Below are 19701 nucleotides of genomic sequence, written 5' to 3'. Positions count from 1 at the left end.
ATGCGAAGGCGAAGACGCGTTGTTGGTTGGAGAAGGCCAAGTTGGTAGGCAAGAAGGACTGGTTTGTAATTTGGGCTATGTTGAGCAATTGCGTCTCCGAGCAGATACCGAGGCAGGCCGGCGGCGGGGGGCTTAGGCGCGGCAACGGTTGATTGCTTTCTCCGCTGCCGGAGGCGGGGTTAGCCAATCAGAGAGCATGTCTAGGGAACAGCCGATAGTGGGGGAGCGTTTGACCCCGGCGGCCCAAGCCTGGAACTCCGAAGCGCGCATGTGAGCTGCACATGGGTACGAGTCGGAATATGTCACTGTCACCATGAGCTGAAACAACTGCCGCTCACACTCCGGGGTGTCATCCGAGCATCCATATTTTGCCGGCGTAGTTAGAGCTGAAGAAACTATACCGTCTCGACTCCATAAGGGGGATGGATACTATATTATGCTTCAAAATGTGAATAGAGGCACGTTACTATGGGAATCATTTTGTTGGAAGCTGAGGTTTCGGATTCCTCCCAAAAGCGGGTATCCTCTCTATACCGTGACCTAGGGGTATCATCTATGAAAATCTGACCAGTCCAGCAGCCGCTGAGATGCATCTTCTTCCTTTTGAGGGTCCCGTGTGTTGACGTTGTGTTAAATGAGGTTGATGTACAGAACAAAGGCGCTCAATGGGCCCTTCTGAGTGACCCCAAACCTCTCCCATCCTCAAAATGCCCGGTTAAAAGGCTATTTTACACCGATGAAGCCGATGCTCTGTCTCGCCTTTCTGACCGCACGTCGGAGGGCTTGCTCCTCCTCGTCTGTCCATTTGACAGATAGTTGATCCCACTTCTTTCCGGGGGTGTTATACTCCCGCTTCCATTGCGAGTGCATTGCTTGGAGCCTGCTCATCTCGCGAGGATCGCCGGAGCCTGTGTATACGATGAAGGCCGTGCATGGCGGGAGACTGGCGTGGATGGCTTGGAGAGAGACTGAGAGACGTGCTAAGCACTGCTCAAGAGGTGACTTGCCTAGCTTTTCGTCAAGCTTTGTATCAAACTCGGGAGGGCCACCATCACTGTTGGCGCTTTCAACCCGGTTCTTGTTCCACCAGCCTTGCAACGCCTCAAGCTCTCGCATCCGACCCCAAACAAAGTCAACGCCACCGCCTGGGATCTCCAACCCGTCTGCATCGCCCTTTACAGCACGGATGACGCCGTTGACGACATCCGCGTCAGACTTGCAGCCAATTTGGTAGGTCGCTCCAGCACCAGGACCCTTGGACGGGTCACCCCAGTCCACAGCGGCGCTCGTCTTGCCCGTAACTAAACCACCTGCCTCGCCGCCCTGCGCCTTGTATGCAGTTCCAGCCCTGGCTAGCCGGCGAAATAGGTTCTCGCCCTGGGAGTCGGACGCGCCCCACATTTTCCCCTTCTCGCACTTTTGTCTCACAAGATCCAGGCAAGCGCGGGCGTCCTCGATCGGGTTGTGTCCGTTGGCGCCGCCTTTCTGGATCTCGCGGTTGAGATACTTCTGACTCAGCCACTTGAGCGATGATTTGAGGGGCGGGCCTCTCGGGTGGGGGTAAATGAGGGAGGTGTCGACGATAAACGGGTGAGAGAAGCGAAGAGCCTTCAAGTCGGACTCAAGCGAGTGACCGATGAGAATGGTTCGCGGAGTGATCAGGTCGAGGAGCTTCTGTTGAATATCCTTCAGAGTGGTCGTGACAGGCTTCAGCATCTCCTCTGTGATACCGGAGAACTGAGTGACGTAGTTGATGATAGGCTTTTCTGGCTTCACCAACTCGTCCATAATCAAGTCTCCTGACCATGAGATGACACTGATACGCGTGAGAGAATACTCGTTCTCGCCTGTCATGCACATCTCGCAGTCCAATGCGAGGCATTCTCGGCCAGCTGTCATGCTGCCCTGCTCGACCTCTCCCTCGGGCACTTCGCCATCTTCAAGCTTGTCGACCTTGGATACGGCCCATCCCTCCGGAACCTTGAATGCCGCCCTCCTCTCTTCGTTCTCAATGAGAGCTGGATGAATGAGATGGCCAGCAGTCTCCAGTTCTTCAAGTGAAGCCAAAAATTCGGTGATACGGGTTCGCTCGTTCTTCCAGCCACTGGGCTCCCGTGCCGGTTTGGGGCCCTTTCTGTCGTCCTTGTTCTTGGGCATAGGTGCAGTCAGAAACGTGCCCATGGGCGAGTGGAGCTTCATGTACTTGTCATCGCCAGGTGCCTTGACAGGCCATAGGTGAGGGAACATGTTGGCGAATCCCTGGAGTGCCAGCGGAAGACGCTCAGCCGAGAGAGCTCGGGGGTAGTAGTCGTCGGGTGTCGTCTCCGTTCGGTCCTGATTACTAGCCGGGCCAGATGTATACTTGTCGAAGTTCACAGCCTCGTTAAACATAGCCTCCTCCAACCCAGGTATCATCAATACCACAATCTTTCTGAAGTTCGGTCGGTGCGACACGGAGACCCAATTGGGACCCGTTCCGTCGGCGAAGAGGTAAAGAACTAGGTCGCGAAGCATAGCAAGGTTGATCTTGGCGAACAATTTCGCACTTGAGGAGAAGGTAATGGCAGGATAGTTGTTGGAACCCTCGCGAGGAACCTTCTTGCGCTTCTTGTTGGATCGCTCGACCTTGGTCCACCCCTCGTCGTCATCGTCAGGGGCCGATCTTTTCAAGCTTCCACTGCTTTGAGTCTGCGACGAGCTCTCGCGCGAGTCGGATTCGCCATTTGATGTCTTGCTCTCGACTATCGATTGTTGCGGTAGGCCGGCAGTAGTTGTTTCGGCCTCTTCGCCACCGCCCTCGCGGTTTCTGCGGTTCTTCCCCATGTTCGTTGGCCTCCAGTGATCTACGATGCTCAGCCAGAGGTTCGGACGTGGAAAGAATCGAAATGCGTCTGGGACAGTGGTGGGGTTGTAGCTTCGTGAATTTTCGCACTCGAAACCCAGCAAAAAAAAGTCCCTTGAACTGAAGAGCGCAAATGCGATGGTCAATTACGGGCTTTGCGGGGCGCGTCAATCGACATGGGTTTAGATAAGATAAGGCCCCGGCCAGGGGTCCTGGTCTATAGCTCCTACGCCTCACTTTCCCAGTCAGGGAATTACACTGAGTGTTGGCCGACCCCAACGCTGCTGTCGTAACACAGCTCGACCTGTGGCTTTCCTCCTCAAGCATGCGATCTATTTCAATTACCGAACCTCTATCAAATCCTCCGTAACTAACCCGTTTCTGATCAGGGAAATATTTCATGTATCCCGTGTTCGCCGCGACACTCCAATGCCACCCAGCTTCCTGTCGTTGAGACACTATCATAATCGGTTGTTAAAGAAGTGCGAAAACATAGAGATCATTCACTGCCGGTGCAAAAGCTGTCGCGCTGTGTTGGCAGAGTTCTTCAATATCTGGGTCCAAGTTGGGAAAACTTATTTCAGTCCGAAGATCGAGGCCACGGGCGATGTTTACATGGACGCCAAAGAACCTACAAGAGTCGGCGAACCACAGACTCTTGTTGCCGAATGGTAGGGAACGGGACTGCAATTGCGCCACTTGAACGCGATGATTCGTAGGACTGATAGCGCTTCAAACAGCGAACTTGAAGATGTCGTATGTGCCAATTGCAGCAAGGTCGTTGGCCTCAAGTGCTTGAGTAGCCCCGTCAATCATGTTCTTGACGAGTAAGTCTCACTCCCTTGCGCGGGCACCGACTAATCCACTTTAGCTCCCAAGTGCTACTCAGAAAAACTTCTGTGGTTTTCTTGACAGACAACGGCAAAGCGGCACAGCTGGAGATACGTCGCAAGCTGAACCTACGTGATGGACCACGAACAGAGTCGCGTCCAAATCATGGGTTTCGTAAGTCGTCCGACTCGGACGCTCCCCGCTTCAGCAGTGGACACACGCCCCTTGACTCCGAGCCCATCAACCTCTTTCGCATACAGGCCGATCACGAAACCCAGCGAGAAGACATTGAGAGGATCGATACTGCAGGATACCGGATAGCATCCCAGCTCGATAGCGCCATTTCGCGCATCGAAAGCGAGGCCAAGAGACTCCATGCAACTATAAGCGGACTGCAAACAAACATCGATAATCACAAGGCCGACCTGAGCACCGCTAGAAAAGAAAGTCTGAAGAGAGGGGACGACATACATAATGACTCCAATATAATACAGTTGGGGAACCAAGTTCAAGCAATAAGCGTTACTGTACCCGAGATACAGAAGCTCTCAAAAGATGCAAGGAGTGAGACGGACGAGCTTCGAGCAGAGACCCAAGCTACTCGAAAAGACCTGCCACGATTAGAAGGAACACTGTCAGACTTACGACAAGAGCTTGCTTACGTGAAGAAAGCCTCCCAAGACAGTCTCAATACGTCGAAGAATAACATCAAGGAGATGGCCAGTCTGGGGCGGAGCTGTCACAACTGAGGCAAGCCATGGAACAATACCGCTCAAAGAGACTGGTTCCGGCAAATCCACAGCTTAATGTTAGAGAACTGGACATTCTGGCAACCAACATCACCAAAATTGGGACTCGAGCGAGCCAGATCGAGTCACTGCAGATAGAGTTCGATCTTTTCAAGAGCAGAATTCAGCGATCGGAGTCCAATGCAGAGCATTCTGCACAAACACAGGAAGAACAAGTATTGGCATCGATGCCACAGACTAGTCATCCCCCCGAAACTGCTTTCCGAAAGCCTAGCATCAAGGCGATATCCAGCGGTCAAGATCAGGGAGAACCGATTGGGATCCCTTGTAACACTGTAACACCTTCATCCCCTGCTTCATTGCCGCGAGGCCGTAAAAGAAAGCCACCTACAGAGCGTCTTCCACAGCCGGCTGGGATCGTTCAGGCCACACGACTCACTAGGTCAAGTACAGGTACCCTCGACCGCAGAAGTGTCAAAAAATCGAAGCCCTCCAAGCCTGCCAACGGCGATGGTTGGAAGTAGCCCCGATGGAAACACCGAAAGTCCTGATAAAGGACGCTGAGCCGTTTTACTACACAGGGGATATCATGAGGCGGACAGATCATGGTCCTGGCCCAGGTCTACTTCTAATACAACTTTTCCGAGCTCGGACAACATTTTGACCGGCTCCACCAACCCGTACCTGAAGAACTCCTCCATTCCGTTCGGATCGTTTCTCCAGGCATTGATCAAGGCGTTATCTTTTTCTCGCCCTGGGAGACTTTCGATATCGGTCAACATCTCTTTGGCCAAGACCACGACTTCCCAGTCAGCTGACGGCGCTTGGGGGCTGTAGACGTCGATGATCGCAAGGACCATCTGACACAAGGAGACTTGGTCCAGGTTTTCTAGGACCTTGACTCCCGCTTCCGGAAACGACTTCATCGCAGCCATGTCACGGGCGAGCTTCGTGAGCTTGGTGGGGTTGGGTGCAGTGTTGGACAGAGCAATTGCGATGGAGGACAACCCCTTGAGTCTCTGGGGGTGGAACGGGACAACATGCTTGTACGGCTCGATCTCGTAAGCCGACAAGCATGCGACTGCCAATGCGCACTCGTGGTTGTCACGATCTTTGCCGAAGTAGAAGGCCGCCTCATCCACAAGCTGTGCGAATGGCTCGATGGCGTATCTTCCAACCTTGGAAAACCATGATGCTGTCTTGTAAGCTTTTCTCAACCACTTGTGCTTCTCGTCGGGCATCATATTGCGAGGGAGCGCGGGGAAGAGCTTATAGAGCTTCGAGCCCTCTATTCCCTGTAACGGGTTAAAGTTGCCGCCTCCGGGAGGGTTCTTGAATCTTTCAATGTTGGGCATGACACTGAGCGTGTTCAGCTCAATGGTTGGATCCGCCATAGCGACTTGATACTCATCAAAGTCGTGCTGGCATTTGATACAAGAACACTCGAAATGGTAAAGGTTGAGTTCGTGTTGTCTTTTACTCTTCGGTTGCGTTTGGTCTAGGGATGTTAGCCTAATCCTAGATTACTGCCATTCAAGACGGCTGAGTATAGGTCTTACCGACGTATGAGATTTCAATCTCATTGCCGGGGTTAATGCATGACGCGGCACGGAGCGTAGCCGTTCTCCCACCAAATTGAACCAGCGCATTTGGTACGCATGAGTGATTTATCATAGCCAACGTAGTGTCCAAGAACACACCGCCCGTTTCGAAGTATTCCTCCGACCTGCTAAAGGCATTCGTCTGGAGCTACACATCAACTTCGTTAGCATCTGCAAGCAACTGACTCCTGCTAATAAGGACCAATAACCAACCTTGCACAGAACCTGAAAGGCTCCCTCTAACGCCTCAAACGTGCCTGTGTCCAACCCAAGACACCTCACAACACCCTGCGACTGAAGCTGCAAATCCGTCTCATCCTTCTTCCTCCACTGCTCAACATGCCCCTCTAGCTCCTCAAACCGTGCCAACACCTGCGGCCGGAGCATGACCTGCGCTGCGGCGCGGATCGGCGTCGGCACCCAGTTCGGCTCGTGCGCCGGTTTGATCTCGTGCAGTCTCTGGATGGCCTTGCATTCGAGCTTGTGTATCAGGGACCAGTTAGCTCGCTGGCACGTTGGGCCGCAGTAGGCCACCGTTTTACACCCCGTGCAGGCTCGGAGCTTTACGCCACCCGCCTGCTGCTCTTTCTTCAGGCAGTGGTTGCAGTACTCGAGCGCGCGGTGGCCCGGCGGGAGCACCACGGCCGGGTCTTCGAAGCGGGCGATGACGTCCCCGGGCTTGAAGCGGCGGGTTGCATGGATGGAGCGGCCGCCCTTAGCGCCGCCTTTGGTGCCGCGGACTTCGATGCCGTCGTTTATAGCCATGCCAAAGGAGCTATACTTGAGATACCACTGGAGAAAAAAACTGGGTTATAGTTCGAAGTTGATCCCGATATTCCAAATCGTTGGTGAGAGGACTACTTCTGCATGCGCCACACCCTCGAATGTGGCTAATGCAAGGTACGGTGCCGCCAGGAGTCGAGATCGAAGATCAGATGCCCGAGGGGTAAATCTGGAGAAGCTCACCGACAAGTCGAAAATCGTGGCGGTGCAGGCCACCAGTGGGCTTTTTTGTTCAGATGGAACTTCACCGAAAGCGCTGCACATCACTGCCGTGCACGGGCCTGCTCTTTACCTTGCAACCCCGCCTCGTCCCTACTCCATCCCACCAACCCAACTCCCGTTCCGCTTCTTACTCACTTCTTTCTTTTCTCAGCCTGACATACACCAGCCGAACAACTCGCCTTCCACACGCGCAACCCGAACCACTCCAAGGCCCCTTTGCCCGCTACTATCACAAGCACAGGACTTTAAATCAACGCTCCAATCGCATCACTACAAAACCAGTCACACGCTCACGCGACAAAGCTCTTTCTCATGACTACCATCGAAAACCTCAAGACTATCGACCCCTTCGCGGACGCGGACGAGGGCGATGCCAACAACGCCCAGAAGAAGGGCCAGGACTACATTCACATCCGTATCCAACAGCGCAATGGCCGCAAGACCCTCACCACTATCCAGGGCCTTCCCAAGCGCTTCGACCAGAAGAAGATTCTCAAGGTCATAAAGAAGAAGTTTGCCTGCAACGGTACTATCGTGGAGGACACGGACCTCGGCGAGGTCATTCAGCTCCAGGGTGCGTTTGCGACAAACGATCCAAGACGAAGAAAAGGATGCTAACGTTGGTAACACAGGCGACCAGCGCAAGGCCATTCACGACTTCCTCGTCGACAAGCAGGAGGGTCTCGAGATGGACTCCAAGGTACGTCGACCCTCTATCCCGCTGGGAGAACCCCACCCAAGAACCTGTCCAAGACACATCCACATTCCACGCCTAGAAGCCTCAAGACAATGCTAACTCGTTTTTCTCTCCAGCTCGTCAAAGTCCACGGCTTCTAAGCGAGCCGTCACTGCTAGGAGGCGCCGTCTCCCCCTCGCAGCCGACCGGATTCCGGTGACACCACCCCCTGGGGAAAGACGACACGATTACCGATCAGCTCCATCTACTTTTCTCATATTTTTCTTCGGCTTCTCACACAAAACACTCGTAAAGAGGGTTAAACCCGATTAGCTCCGAGACTGGGATAAAGGACTGCTCCGAAAGGTCGATTCCAAAAAAAAATTGCGGGGATGGGGAAAACCGAGAGGATCTTAAAGGTGCCTGCGGGAGATTTACACCACGATCCGACAACCTCTAGCCTGAGATGGGGCTCTCCGGGGTGACTCGGATTGCATATGGTGTGTAGTGCTGGAAACTGGCAATGGGATTTTTACGTCTTGATGAGATTTTTTCTGAGGACTTGTTTATCATATGCGCCCTTTCTGGTTGTACCTCGCTCTTCCTTGTGACAGCAGGATTGATCCAGAAATGAGCAAGCATGGGATACGAACGATTACTACTTATGAGCAGTACGCCTGATAATAAATTCGTTGACAATAATTTTTGCTGCCCATCGCCTTCCACAAACCGCAACAGTCTGTCGACATATTCCTTGCGCGGTCGCCATCGGGTGATCAGTCGTCGCAAAAAAGGTGACGCAAGTGACAAAAGCAACGCAGTGCGCTTCGATGCTGTCATTGGGGTACTGCCGAAACTTCCGTGTCGAGCATCACGTGCAAGACCTGAGTCTGATTTGGTCCCAGCCGCCGTTGGAACCCAAAGCTTCATCACCTGATCACAGTCACTCCCGCTCTCTTCGATAGTGACAACAAAGTTTTCCTGTTGCTGTAACTGTCCCTCCCATTCTCCCCGCCCTAGGCTCTGTAGTTCTACATCTCGTTCTAAAGGTTACAGTAGTCCAGGGAGGATAGAAACGACTTGGATGGTAATTTCGCTAGTTCTCTGAGTAGCTGATTTATAATGTCCGTCTCGGACAGCTACCCTTTGTTTTGGTTATCACGACTTCTGACTCTTAGTGGTGCTGTATGAGAATGAGTGTCTTCTTCTTCATCCCCAAGTCTTTGGGGCTTTGGGGCATAATAGCCTGAGTTTCTGCCGTAGGGTGGTCTTTCCTTGGGCACTTGAACTTCAACAGATATCTTGCTGCTTTGTGCCAGTCCCACCAGGAGTCTTTCGTGAGATGCTTAGGTTAACCCTACTGCGACGTCGCGAAGGGGCTGTTCTCACACAACAGGCGTAGGTAGCGATTGAATGGAATGCCATTAAACAGACAAACCTCATAATTGGCGAGTACTTCGAAAGCGAGGTTAAAGCTCTGGGAGGAAGATGACCAGGGACATTATGTGGTGAAGATAACGAGAACCATGAGGGCACATTGCGACAGGTAGGTCACTGATACACAGACGACAGCGCGGGATAGAAAGAGCCACTGTTCATTAGTTGGCAACCAGGTCTTCGGCGCTGCCCTTCCCGTGGTGATAACTCATCATATAGAAGGCACAGTTTGTGTGCAAATAAGGATAAAGAGAATAGTCCGCCGGTCAAGATTAGGGGGAAACCATCATTAGAACTAAGAACGAGCCTGGCTGAAGATGCAAGGCAGTGTGCTAGGATAGTTTCCGTCTAATAGGCTGGCTCCTACAGTCTGCAGCAAGGTGCGAGGGCGTGTTCAGGGTCGGGTGCCTGTATGTGCTTCGTGAGGAGTCTAAAGAGAAGGATACCCACCCGATTTCCGTGCGCTGCGAGAGGAAACTGAGCTCCTGAAATTAGATCATTATCCTATATCAGTTTGGGCACACAAGAGATAACCCTGCGTTTCCCTCGACATTCTGACGAGAGGTCAATTGGCAACAAATGAACTGAAAGCTTGATTCAACCTCGGTTTGATCTATGTACCGGTATCATACACCACCTCCCACTCATGCCTGCTTCTGCGCGGCAAGCTTCTGCACTTTCCGCTCTTCCTCATCGAGATGCTGCTTCTTGTAGTGGGCGATCACGTGGTCCAGGTTGGTCTGGGAACCAGCAACGACGTTGCGCGCGGCGTGGTTGGAGAGGGCCCTGTACAAGAGTTGATTTGTCAGTTTGATGGTTCCCTTCTTTCTGAATTTGCTAACTTGTTTCGCTCTATCTCTGTCTTTCATCGGCAAGGGGAACGACTCACTCGGGGAATCGGAGGTCAACATCGCGGTTGGCAGGGGTGGAGAAGAAGAGCAGCCTGTCGTAACCGGCCTGCTCAACGGCCTTGGTGTGCAGCGCGTTTCTCTCTTTCCACGTCTCCTGCCAGTGGGCGTACTCCTGGATCTTCTTGGTCAGGTACGGCGGCTCGCCGTCCTTGCCGGGGGCGGTGATCTTGTAGACGACGTATGCGGAGGGGATAACGGCGATGACGGCCCAGAAGAAGCCCTACAGCGACATGGGTTAGTCAATTGACTCCAGCCACGATTCGACAACAACACAAGGACGGCAATTGGTCGCAACCATGGAGGGGTTTGTGCGTGGGACGTACTCCGATGGGCTCCTCGACGGCGTGGGCGTGGTGGTGGCCGTGGTCACCTCCAGAGGCGTAGGATCTCGATTGGCGCAGGCCAGTCAGCCGTGACTGACGCGCGATGCAGACAGCCCGCGTTCGAATGGCCTGCATCGTGAATGACGTTGCTGGGCGGTGTCAATTGACAATGGTAATTCGGTTTACTGGAGGGGGCACGGCGTCGAACTGAAGGAGGGAGCTTCGGGGTGTGGAGGTTGAACCCAAGGTGCCGGAGGAGCGTCACTTTTCGTGAATAAGCGCTAGCGCGCTGAGGCGCGGTTACGGCGTCTGATCTCGCCAATCACACGCTGCCGAATTCAAATAAGTGAATTCGCCTCTTACTGGGGCTTTTCAAGACAACTTGGCCAGACGGACGACTTCGACAGATTTCTATTTCGTGATGGTAAACTGTCCTTTTTCACGGTTGACTCATATTCAAATTTGAAGGTGATTATAAAGGTGTAAGTTCTCTACAACTCGAGTCGTTGCACCAAATTATCGCCGTCGACGATACTGTTCAGAGTCAATTGGTTTTCGCCTGCAGCCACCAATTCTGATTAACATTGAGCCGTACCTAGTTGGAGTTTAGACTGGGGTGATTGATATCTTTATCACACACACCACTCGAGCCGACTTCAACCCATCAAACTTCTTTTATTTGACAAGATACCCCCAAACTCCAGGCGCTCTATTGATTTCCAATATGGCGTCGAGAAGCTCCACTCGCGCATCCCTCCTCCCTTTCACCATCTTCATGGTATTCCTCGGCCTAGTCTCCCTCGCTTCATCAGCTTCCGCCTCAGCAGCACCAGTCGCACCTTCACCATCAGCCGATGTCGAACTCATCTGCCACACAGACAACGCGGCAGAATGTTACCCTAAAATCTTCCAACCAACAGAGGAGTTTCAAACAGTTCACGATGACCAAGAACTACCACACGGGCTTCATGTACGCATGAACATCAACACGGGCCAAAAGGAAGCCAAGATCAACGACCCTAGTGAGAAGAACCCGGCCCTGGAGGGCCTCCCTGCAGACCGCTCAATCGTGGTCGTGGACTCGGACAAGGCCCCCGAGGCCGAGATCCCTAAAGACGCGCCCAAGTATGAACCCGTCGGCATAGTCAAGCAGCCGCAACAGGAGTCGGGCGAGTTCTACACCAACCTCGAATTCGTCAAGAAGGGCGCGCACGGGAGCGACCTCCCCATCGACGAAGTTCTTGAGTTCCTCGAGGACATCTCGCATGACATCTACTACGGCCTGAAGATCACCGAGACCTTTGACACTGTCAAGTCCCTCTTGTGCTTGATGGTTGATCCCAAGACGCCGGCCCCGTCCGAGGGCGCCGTGCCCCGTGACCAGCAGGCCGCCGCCATCATCTCCGGTGCGCTGCAGAACAACCCTACCGCCCTCGAGGAGGTGACCAAGGTCTGGCCTCAGCTGATGGACGCCACATGCCGCTCGCCCCACAAGGCGCCCGAGCTCAAGCTCCGCGACGGGTTCTACGCCTCTTTCGTGCCGGCGCCGGAGGACAGTAACCACGACGTTGCCCACGCGGCGAACAAGGCCAAGGCCCAGGTCGCCGCGATCAAGGGCCTGATCAAGAGCCCGACGATCCGGGATGACTTCATCGCCAACAAGGGCATGGACCGCATCCTCGAGGTCCTCGGCCCTCAGGACGCCCGATGGGAGACCGCACAACGCAAGGCCGGGCAGTTTGTGCTGGACAATTTCCTCGACGAGAACATGGGCGCCGAGCTGGGTGTGTGGCCCCTCTTCAAGGCGTCCGAGACCGACAGGTCCAAGAGGGTCGCCGACCGCGTGAGCGACGAGAACTGGAAGGTCGCTGTGAAGAGCATCATGGAGAAGAACAAGGGAGACAAGACCCACTGGAGCCGAGACCTATACGACCGGCTGGAGGCGCACGAGAAGGCGCAGTTGAAGGTGCTTGGGAAGGAAGAACTGTGAGAGTGTGCATGTCTGATACCATAGACTATGATATACCCAAATGTTTGATTGCCTCTGTTGCCGATGGTCGTACATGGAACCTATTGTAATCTCATGCCAGATGTGAGTTGCAAATGGATACCGATCTTGTGGGCCCGGTGCCACCCAGGGTTCGGTCAGTGACAGTCCAGCACATGGAAAATTGAGGTTTGTCCAAAAGGCCAGCCAAACTCTTTACTACCGGTTGATACGATAGGCACCTGGTCACGGCGAACGCAAAAAGTGGAAGAGTGCGCATGTAATTTTGGTATCTCTTCGTTGAATTCATTCCCATTTTGAGGCTCAAACTTTTTAGCGGACAACGATGTTGTATTGAACTATCATCGCCCAAACAACATGATAGCGGCCTTGCCTTGCTACCAAAACCATTTCCCGTTTCGCCTTGATGCCCGTTTGAATGCAAGAACCTCCCCAAGACAGCCCACAACCATCCTCTTACTTCAGAGGAATGAAACGAGAAGAGTGCGTGGCACCGATACCAGGTCTACCGTGCTTGACAGGCTTGCTGTTGGGTTGTTAGCGCTGTTCCGGGGGCGTCTGCTCCGTCGAGAGCCGGGGTGAAGCTGGGGGACGTACTAAGAGATAGAGAACTCGGCGAGGTAGTGACCAACCATCTCGGGCTTGATCTCAACCTGGTTGAACTCCTTGCCGGAGTAGATGCCAATGACGGAGCCGATCATCTCGGGGACGACAATCATGTCACGGAGGTGGGTCTTGACGAGGTCGGGCTTCTCGTTGGGCTTGGCCTCCTGCTTGGCCTTGCGAAGCTTCTTGATCAAGCCCATGGGGCGGCGCTTGAGACCACGGTTGATGCGCCGGCGGGCACGGGCGTGGACGACATCGCGGAGCTGCTCGGAGTCGAGGTCAAGGAGACTGTTGGAGGAGAACCAATGTTAGCCTGGACCATTCTCTTTTCGTGGCAGATATCCTGGTTCTTCGAATCGTGGGAATGGAGGGGGAAGATGATGAAATCATCCAAGTTCGTCGACGATCGTGGGGTGCGAGTGGTGGAATGACGATGCAGGAGTGGGCTAAACGTACGCATCAAGGTCGATTCCGCGGTAGGAAAACTTGCGGAACGCTCTTCTCTTCTTGAGCTCGGCAGCCTCCTCGGCGTTCTGTACGATTGTCTCCAGTCAGCCAACAGTTCTGTGCAGCCCACCAAAAGTCCTCCGTCTCCGTCGACCCTCGCCATGAGGGCCTCGCGTCCACCGGATTGATTTTATTTCCTTCCATCGCTCAGGAGAGAGGGGAACAGGGTCGCACGTACGTATTCGGGGTCGTCAGCCATCTTTGCGGTTGTGAGTCGTCAGGAGATTCGCTTTCGATGCGGTCTATCGAAGGCGAATAAGCTGAATTGCCGGTGGTGTCGAAGTTTTGGAGAGGGTGCTGGGGCTGCGATCGCTTGGAGGTTTCGCTTGTTCCTGCGCGCTCAGCGGACCCGCTTTACTTTTTTGTAGGGTTGACTTGCCCTCTCCCCGCGGTCATGTGATTCTTTTGTGCACCTTCCCAAGCGAGGTGCGTCTGGCGCTTGGACCATCCGTCTCTACCTACTTCTCTTCCGCCCATGCACCAAATGCACCGGACGCTTTGCTCCACCACCGCCGACGATTTTGATGATGGCCGCCGATGTGGAAAGCGCCGCCCGGCGGGAGGCGGCCTCCACTTTCCACTTATTCGGTCAGCTTCTCCGCGGCATCGACAGTGTTCTTTTAATTCTTCGAGCCACTTTTGCGGACTAGAGCTTCTGTGCCCATAGCATACGTGAAATTTCGGAACCTGGCGATCGTTACCGGTGGCATCTTGTATGTTGTCTGATGTACCTATGAGTCTTGGTCATGGATGCTCATCTCTTCAGGTCAACCAGCCAGATCTCAGCGATTGCCAGAAGCTTGAGAGATATATACAGAAAACATCGACCATCAGAACAGTTTCCAGCCGCCTGCCATTTGCCGGGGCAGACGCCCGTGGCTGTGTTACTGGAGACTCGCTTGAAATAACAAAACAGTATAGCTGCTCTTGGTGGTCAGAATTGCTGTGAATCGAGAAGAGCTCTGCCATAATTCAAGTTGTTGCGGTCAGGCTTGCCAGCGCTGATGTATCTAGCTGCTCTGATTAGATCGGATTTGCAGTGGATTTGCTGGCGGCACCTTTTGGGCTAGCCTCCACCATGATGATGAGATGAGTGAAACCGAACTGTGTCGTATTAACATTTCGATTCCACCAGTTCCGTCGATCACTTAACGCTGGTCTACCTGTGGCACCTGGGCGGCAGTACGATAGATCCTTACACCAACTCCGTTCCTCAAGATGCAGTAAGGTCTCAACGGCGTGCCTTTCAAGAGGCCGGTTGCAGGGTACAAGTTCCGACTGGGCTTACGAGGTACCAGCTCAGCAGCATTTACGAGCATACGGTTTTAGTTGGTATCCATTCAGCCCAATGACACAATGATATACTCACCTCGATTGTCCAAGGAGCTCGTTGGTAGAACAAGCTCCCAAAGACATCCTCGGTCTGCATTATGAGCAGGTGAGCTGCAGTGGTTTCTAAGGAAGACACAACCGGTATATCCACTGGCACCCCTTCAACGGTCTACCAGGTTTGGCTGGGTGTTTGGTGTCCGGGTATTGGCGGCGTGGACGATACACAATGTCACAGACTTTGTTTGCATGATTTGATGATTGTTTTGCCGTAAGCAAAAAAAATGAGAATATTACAGACTACCCTCAGACACTCTGCGAACCTCCAAACGATGAACACACATGTAGGACCTCGGTTGTAGTCAAGTCGTCGCCTTCTGTGGCGCCCGTACACATCGCCCGATAAAAAATGGAATGATCAAAGTCATTATTGGAAGAAAGCGGAGCGTCTAGTTACCATTCTAGAGCAATTTCGTAGAAGGCTACATCCCGTTGTACCATTTATGCACATGTACGTAGGCAATCTAGCCGACATAGTCACAACAGTTCCAACGACGACATGTAGAAGTGACATGGCGAACCGAGTCGCTTATTAGGGGGCTGCCAAATATGTTAAGTTGGCAATGATTTCTTATATACCGCCAGGGCGCTTGCTTGAGCTACCAGGCTCGGCTACATATGTACAAACGACGCTCAAACTATATACATCTCAAAGTGAAGTCATCTACGTTCGGGTCCTCCTTCAAAGGTGGTGTTTCCATCCCGGAGAGTCCCCGACACCGACGCCCAACGTTGCGTGCTCAAATGCTCTTGAAGACATCCAAGCTCGACAACGCAGTACCGGGCCACGAGAACAACGTGTTGGATGGGCAGCTAGAGCCCAAGGCCTGGTTGTCGACCCAGGCGGGCTCCCAGTAGTAAAGGCCCTTGCCGTTCTTCACGCCAGCAACCACGTCGGCGACCCTCTTTACAAAGGTCGTCTGTCCGGCGGCGGAGAAGGGGATGTCCTTGAGGTCGCTCGGGAAGGCGTACGCGGGGCTCGGGCAGCTCGTCGGCCAGTTGGTCTCGGCGACGACAATCTCCTTCCCCCACTTGTTGGCCATGTTGGTCAGGCTCGTCTTCAGCGCCGACAGCGTAGCGCCGGAGCCGTAAAAGGGGTAGTACGAGACGCCCATCATGTCAAAGTCGCTCGCCTTGAGCGCGTTCTGCGCGAGGACGTTGGTGTACCAGGTGTTCTGCGTGTTCCAGTCCCAGCCGTTGTCGAGGTGGATCATGATCTTGGGCTTCGGGCTGAGGGACGAGTCCTTGATGCCGTAGGCCGCCGAGTTGAGCAGCCGGGCGACATTGTACCAGTTGGACGTCTTGCCCGTGTTGAAGAGCAGACCGGCGCGGATCTCGTTGCCGATGGAGATGATGGCGGGGGGGACGCCGGCCTTCTGGAATGCGTTGCTGACCTCGAGCGTGTAGTTGTACAGCCGCCAGCTGAGGTTCTCAATGTCCGAGGGCCAGCCCGAGGGGATTGCCTGCTTAGTCGGGTCCGCCCAGGTGTCGCTGAAGTGCAGCGTGAGGTAGACGGACAGGCCCTGGGCCTTGGCGCGCTTCGCGAGGGCGAGGTTGTAGTCGAGGTTGTAGTCGCCGTTGGAGGGGTTGACCCAGACGCGCTGGCGGACCGAGTTGACGCCAGCGTTCTTGAGAATCACCTCGAGGGACTGCGAGGCGCCGGAGCTGCTCTTGTACTTGATACCGGCCTTCTCCTCGATGGACACCGAGGACCAGTCGGCGCCCTTGTAGGTAAGGGCGGCGTTGGCCGTGGAGAGGGCGAGGAGGAAGACGGAAGCGACGGAGGGGAGCATTTTGGGCAACGACGATCGATCGAACGATGAGGCTGGCCTTTTTCGGATGTTGCTCAGGGGGAAGGAAGGGAAAAGAAGGGAAAGATCCCTCTCGAGATACAATAAAAAACAGGCAGAGAACGAGCAAAGATTCTCTATTCTCCCGCCTAGTCTTGGACTAGAGAATGGTATATACTTACCTCCGTCTCCCCCCTTTCAGTAGCATCGGCATCAGCATCAACTGACCCGAGACCCGTCCGGTCCCTTCCTCTAATTGACGGGATCCTACGAACCCATCCATCTCTTGGAGATCCCCGCTTTCAAATACTACCGAAAGCAAACACTCACCAGCAGTCAGCAGACAAGACTCAATGTCACTCGTATAACTCGTACAAAGGGGACCTCCTTGTCCCCCGGCCAAGCCACCCCGTCGGGCTAACAAGATCGAGGAGTTGACAGGCATTGGTTTGCCTCGGACATATTAAAGAAAGAGGCGACGAACCGCTTGTTTGCTTACCAAATACCGCCCAAAGGCAAGCTGCCACGCTGCCACGCGGCCACGCTGCCAGGCAAGCCCGTGGCCGTTCCACTGCGAGTCGGTTCCGGTTGGCTGTGTGGGGAGCTTGACGTTTCATCGCGCAACTCCTGGGTCAGAGAAGAATTGATGACCCCTCCAATGATGGCCGCGCTCCCCCACACTTTGATGCCTTTTCCATCAACTTAGTGAACCTTTGCAAAGCAACCTAACCCCCTTTTCGGTTGTGCCCTGGCTCTGGCTTGCTTGGTTCACCCTCCGAACCCCCAACAAGCGAGCTTCCCTCTGCGGACACTGCAGGCTCTGCGGGCTCATAAAGGCCCTCAGCTACTCGGCCTCCCAGACCATTTTCGGCGTGCAGCCAGCCTGCTCATTTTAATTCAAGTGCCGTCCTGAAGTCGTTAACGCCGAGTGTGGGTCGATGGGGAAAAGGTCCGAAGAGTCCGAGCTGGCTCGCACCTGCATCCGAGAAGGAGGTCCAACGTCGTCGGCAGGGCTATCTGGCAATGTTTCAGCTCCCGAGAAGCGGCTCTGAGAACGAAACGGCCCAAGGCCGTAAGCGCGGTCCTTTTACTGAAATGACTGCTTCGTTGCGCTGTTTGTGTCGTTTGTTCACGGCTAGGCCGGAGGACAGGGGATGTTGAAATAAGCTTGGGGTCGGAGCCACGACCTGAACGCCTGCGACCAATCCCTCCCCTAACGCGCAGCTTTAGCGAACTGCTCATCCTCTTGTATTGGCCTATCAAGTAGCTGGATCATCGCCAACGCGGGGGAGACATCATTCGTCTTTATTACCCGCATCCAATTCATGTCCAAGAACCTCTTTTTGTAGCAACCACTGTGTCCATGATGAAAACCTTCACGTATGCCGAGTCGAACTGCTCTTGGGATGCCGCCCGACTTTGTCATCGCTGACGGGTGCTCTCCGACTAGGGGTGTCCTGCACGACAAGCCCATCTTACACCGACGATCCTCGGAGAACGGCTGTCGGTTCAATTGCTACTGAGCCATCCCGCTCCACGCTGCATTTCTCGATATTATCCGCTGAGACCCGTGACAGCCCCGGCGCCACCAGCGCGCATCATGGAGTCCACACGTCTACCGGCTGCGAGCTCGGCTCCCGATGCGCGCCAATGACACACCTCGACTAAGTTGAACCCCAACTCTGACAGCCGTGGCACCGTTGCTAGCCCGGAACTGGGCCTGCTTGAGAAGGAGATTCGTGGAACATCATGGCTCCTTCAATAGTGGGTTTTCTATTTGTCCTTCTCTTGTACCCCACGGTTTGCGCAATAAGGTTATGGGCCTGCAGAATGCCACCAGAGGAGCGAGTACATTCATCACGCCCAGTCGCACGAAGGTGCTGTGAGTTGCTTAGACTCAGACTCGGGCTTTGATACGTTGGCTAGTCAAGTGTTCCGTGTACCGATGAGATGTTGACTCGTGCTGCCTGTGCAACTATACAAGGGTGATACAGCAACAGGTCACCCGTCCTCTGACCGAATCCGGCCATGCTTCGCTCCAGCATTGTCGACGAGCTGAAGAGACGCCCCCCGGTTCTTCTCCTCTCCTCCAAGAATGTTTTAAATCCCCAGAGTGCCCTGTTGTACGGTTCCCTTTCTGCCAGGCCAAAAGAACAGCTTACACGGTGAGGAGGGGATTTGGCTCTGCTCGTGATCAAGTAGCACCTTGCCACGGGTAGGCAGGCCGCGGCATCTGAGCAGGATGAGGCATCACAAGGGTCGCTCAACAACGACATGCCATTGTGGATAAGCTTTGGCGTTGAAGTCTGCCATGGCGCACGAAGACCAAGCTTTCCAGGCATCCCCGTGTCGGCATTCCTACTCGGCATCTAAGTACAGCGTCTGACAGACAACGACAACAGGCCCTGGCTTCTGTTGGGTTTAAGAAAAATGATTCAAAAAAAAAAAAAAAAAGGAACCAACCCGAAACTATAGTAATAAGAAACAAAAGTTACCCGAAACGAAGCTAACCCAAACGCATGTCCGTAATTACTCTTCAGCTGATCAAACAGCCGCGTCGAGAAATCAAACCCAGTTCTAGCTTGCCGAACCACCGCCGCCGCTTCTTCCAACGTTCCTGCTTCCATCCAAAACAAAAAACAAAAAACCACCCCCAAATTGACAGTCATCCAGTCGCAGCCAAGAGCGAGGAAACTCGGAAACAAGACAAGACAAACTTATTCGGAAGCGAACCACTGTCAACTGATCAAAAAGCTTGTTTCTGTTGCCATCCACACAACGTGGAAGACCATAAAAAAAAATCCCCCAAAGGGTGCCCGACGGACCCAAGCCATCGGGTTGCTTCATGCCCTCAAAAGGATAAATCCATGCCGCCACCCATCCTCTTTACTTTTGTGTTTCTTCTGACAACCCAAATGGTCGGGGGAATCGGGGTGCATCGAAATACCAACAGTGACCGCCGTCTGGGCGCATCGACAAGGGCGCATCCTTGCATTTTATAAAAAAGGTTTCCTACTCACTTACAG

General features: G+C 53.8%; 7 protein-coding genes across 7 annotated transcripts; 2 read left to right on the top strand and 5 right to left on the bottom strand.

Moving 5' to 3' along the window:
• Positions 1–723: 723 nt before the first annotated feature.
• Positions 724–2823, bottom strand: ColSpa_00354 (putative exopolygalacturonase B; the record flags this gene model as incomplete). Its single annotated transcript, XM_049266566.1, has 1 exon — positions 724–2823. One exon carries the CDS (start codon positions 2821–2823, stop codon positions 724–726), a length of 2100 nt encoding a protein of 699 aa, XP_049122523.1.
• A 2186-nt stretch (positions 2824–5009) lies between these two features.
• On the bottom strand, positions 5010–6788 carry ColSpa_00353 (N-lysine methyltransferase SMYD2-B; the record flags this gene model as incomplete). Its single annotated transcript, XM_049266565.1, has 3 exons — positions 5010–5920; positions 5982–6171; positions 6237–6788. 3 exons carry the CDS (start codon positions 6786–6788, stop codon positions 5010–5012), a joined length of 1653 nt encoding a protein of 550 aa, XP_049122522.1.
• Positions 6789–7340: 552 nt separating this feature from the next.
• Positions 7341–7865, top strand: ColSpa_00352 (protein translation factor sui1; the record flags this gene model as incomplete). Its single annotated transcript, XM_049266564.1, has 3 exons — positions 7341–7602; positions 7661–7728; positions 7842–7865. The coding sequence occupies 3 exons, from the start codon at positions 7341–7343 to the stop codon at positions 7863–7865; spliced, it is 354 nt and encodes a 117-aa protein (XP_049122521.1).
• Positions 7866–9785: 1920 nt separating this feature from the next.
• Positions 9786–10510, bottom strand: ColSpa_00351 (NADH-ubiquinone oxidoreductase 17. subunit, mitochondrial; the record flags this gene model as incomplete). Its single annotated transcript, XM_049266563.1, has 3 exons — positions 9786–9927; positions 10031–10272; positions 10376–10510. 3 exons carry the CDS (start codon positions 10508–10510, stop codon positions 9786–9788), a joined length of 519 nt encoding a protein of 172 aa, XP_049122520.1.
• A 589-nt stretch (positions 10511–11099) lies between these two features.
• On the top strand, positions 11100–12365 carry ColSpa_00350 (nucleotide exchange factor SIL1; the record flags this gene model as incomplete). Its single annotated transcript, XM_049266562.1, has 1 exon — positions 11100–12365. The coding sequence occupies one exon, from the start codon at positions 11100–11102 to the stop codon at positions 12363–12365; it is 1266 nt and encodes a 421-aa protein (XP_049122519.1).
• A 474-nt stretch (positions 12366–12839) lies between these two features.
• Positions 12840–13695, bottom strand: ColSpa_00349 (40S ribosomal protein S15; the record flags this gene model as incomplete). Its single annotated transcript, XM_049266561.1, has 4 exons — positions 12840–12909; positions 12981–13277; positions 13446–13522; positions 13675–13695. 4 exons carry the CDS (start codon positions 13693–13695, stop codon positions 12840–12842), a joined length of 465 nt encoding a protein of 154 aa, XP_049122518.1.
• Positions 13696–15625: 1930 nt separating this feature from the next.
• Positions 15626–16678, bottom strand: ColSpa_00348 (arabinogalactan endo-beta-1,4-galactanase; the record flags this gene model as incomplete). Its single annotated transcript, XM_049266560.1, has 1 exon — positions 15626–16678. One exon carries the CDS (start codon positions 16676–16678, stop codon positions 15626–15628), a length of 1053 nt encoding a protein of 350 aa, XP_049122517.1.
• Between the last annotated feature and the right edge of the window lie 3023 nt (positions 16679–19701).

The sequence above is a fragment of the Colletotrichum spaethianum genome (assembly GCF_022836535.1).
Source record: "Colletotrichum spaethianum MAFF 239500 DNA, contig01, whole genome shotgun sequence".
NCBI classification, from domain to species: Eukaryota; Fungi; Ascomycota; class Sordariomycetes; order Glomerellales; family Glomerellaceae; genus Colletotrichum; species Colletotrichum spaethianum.
This window is presented reverse-complemented; position numbering and strand designations above follow the sequence as displayed.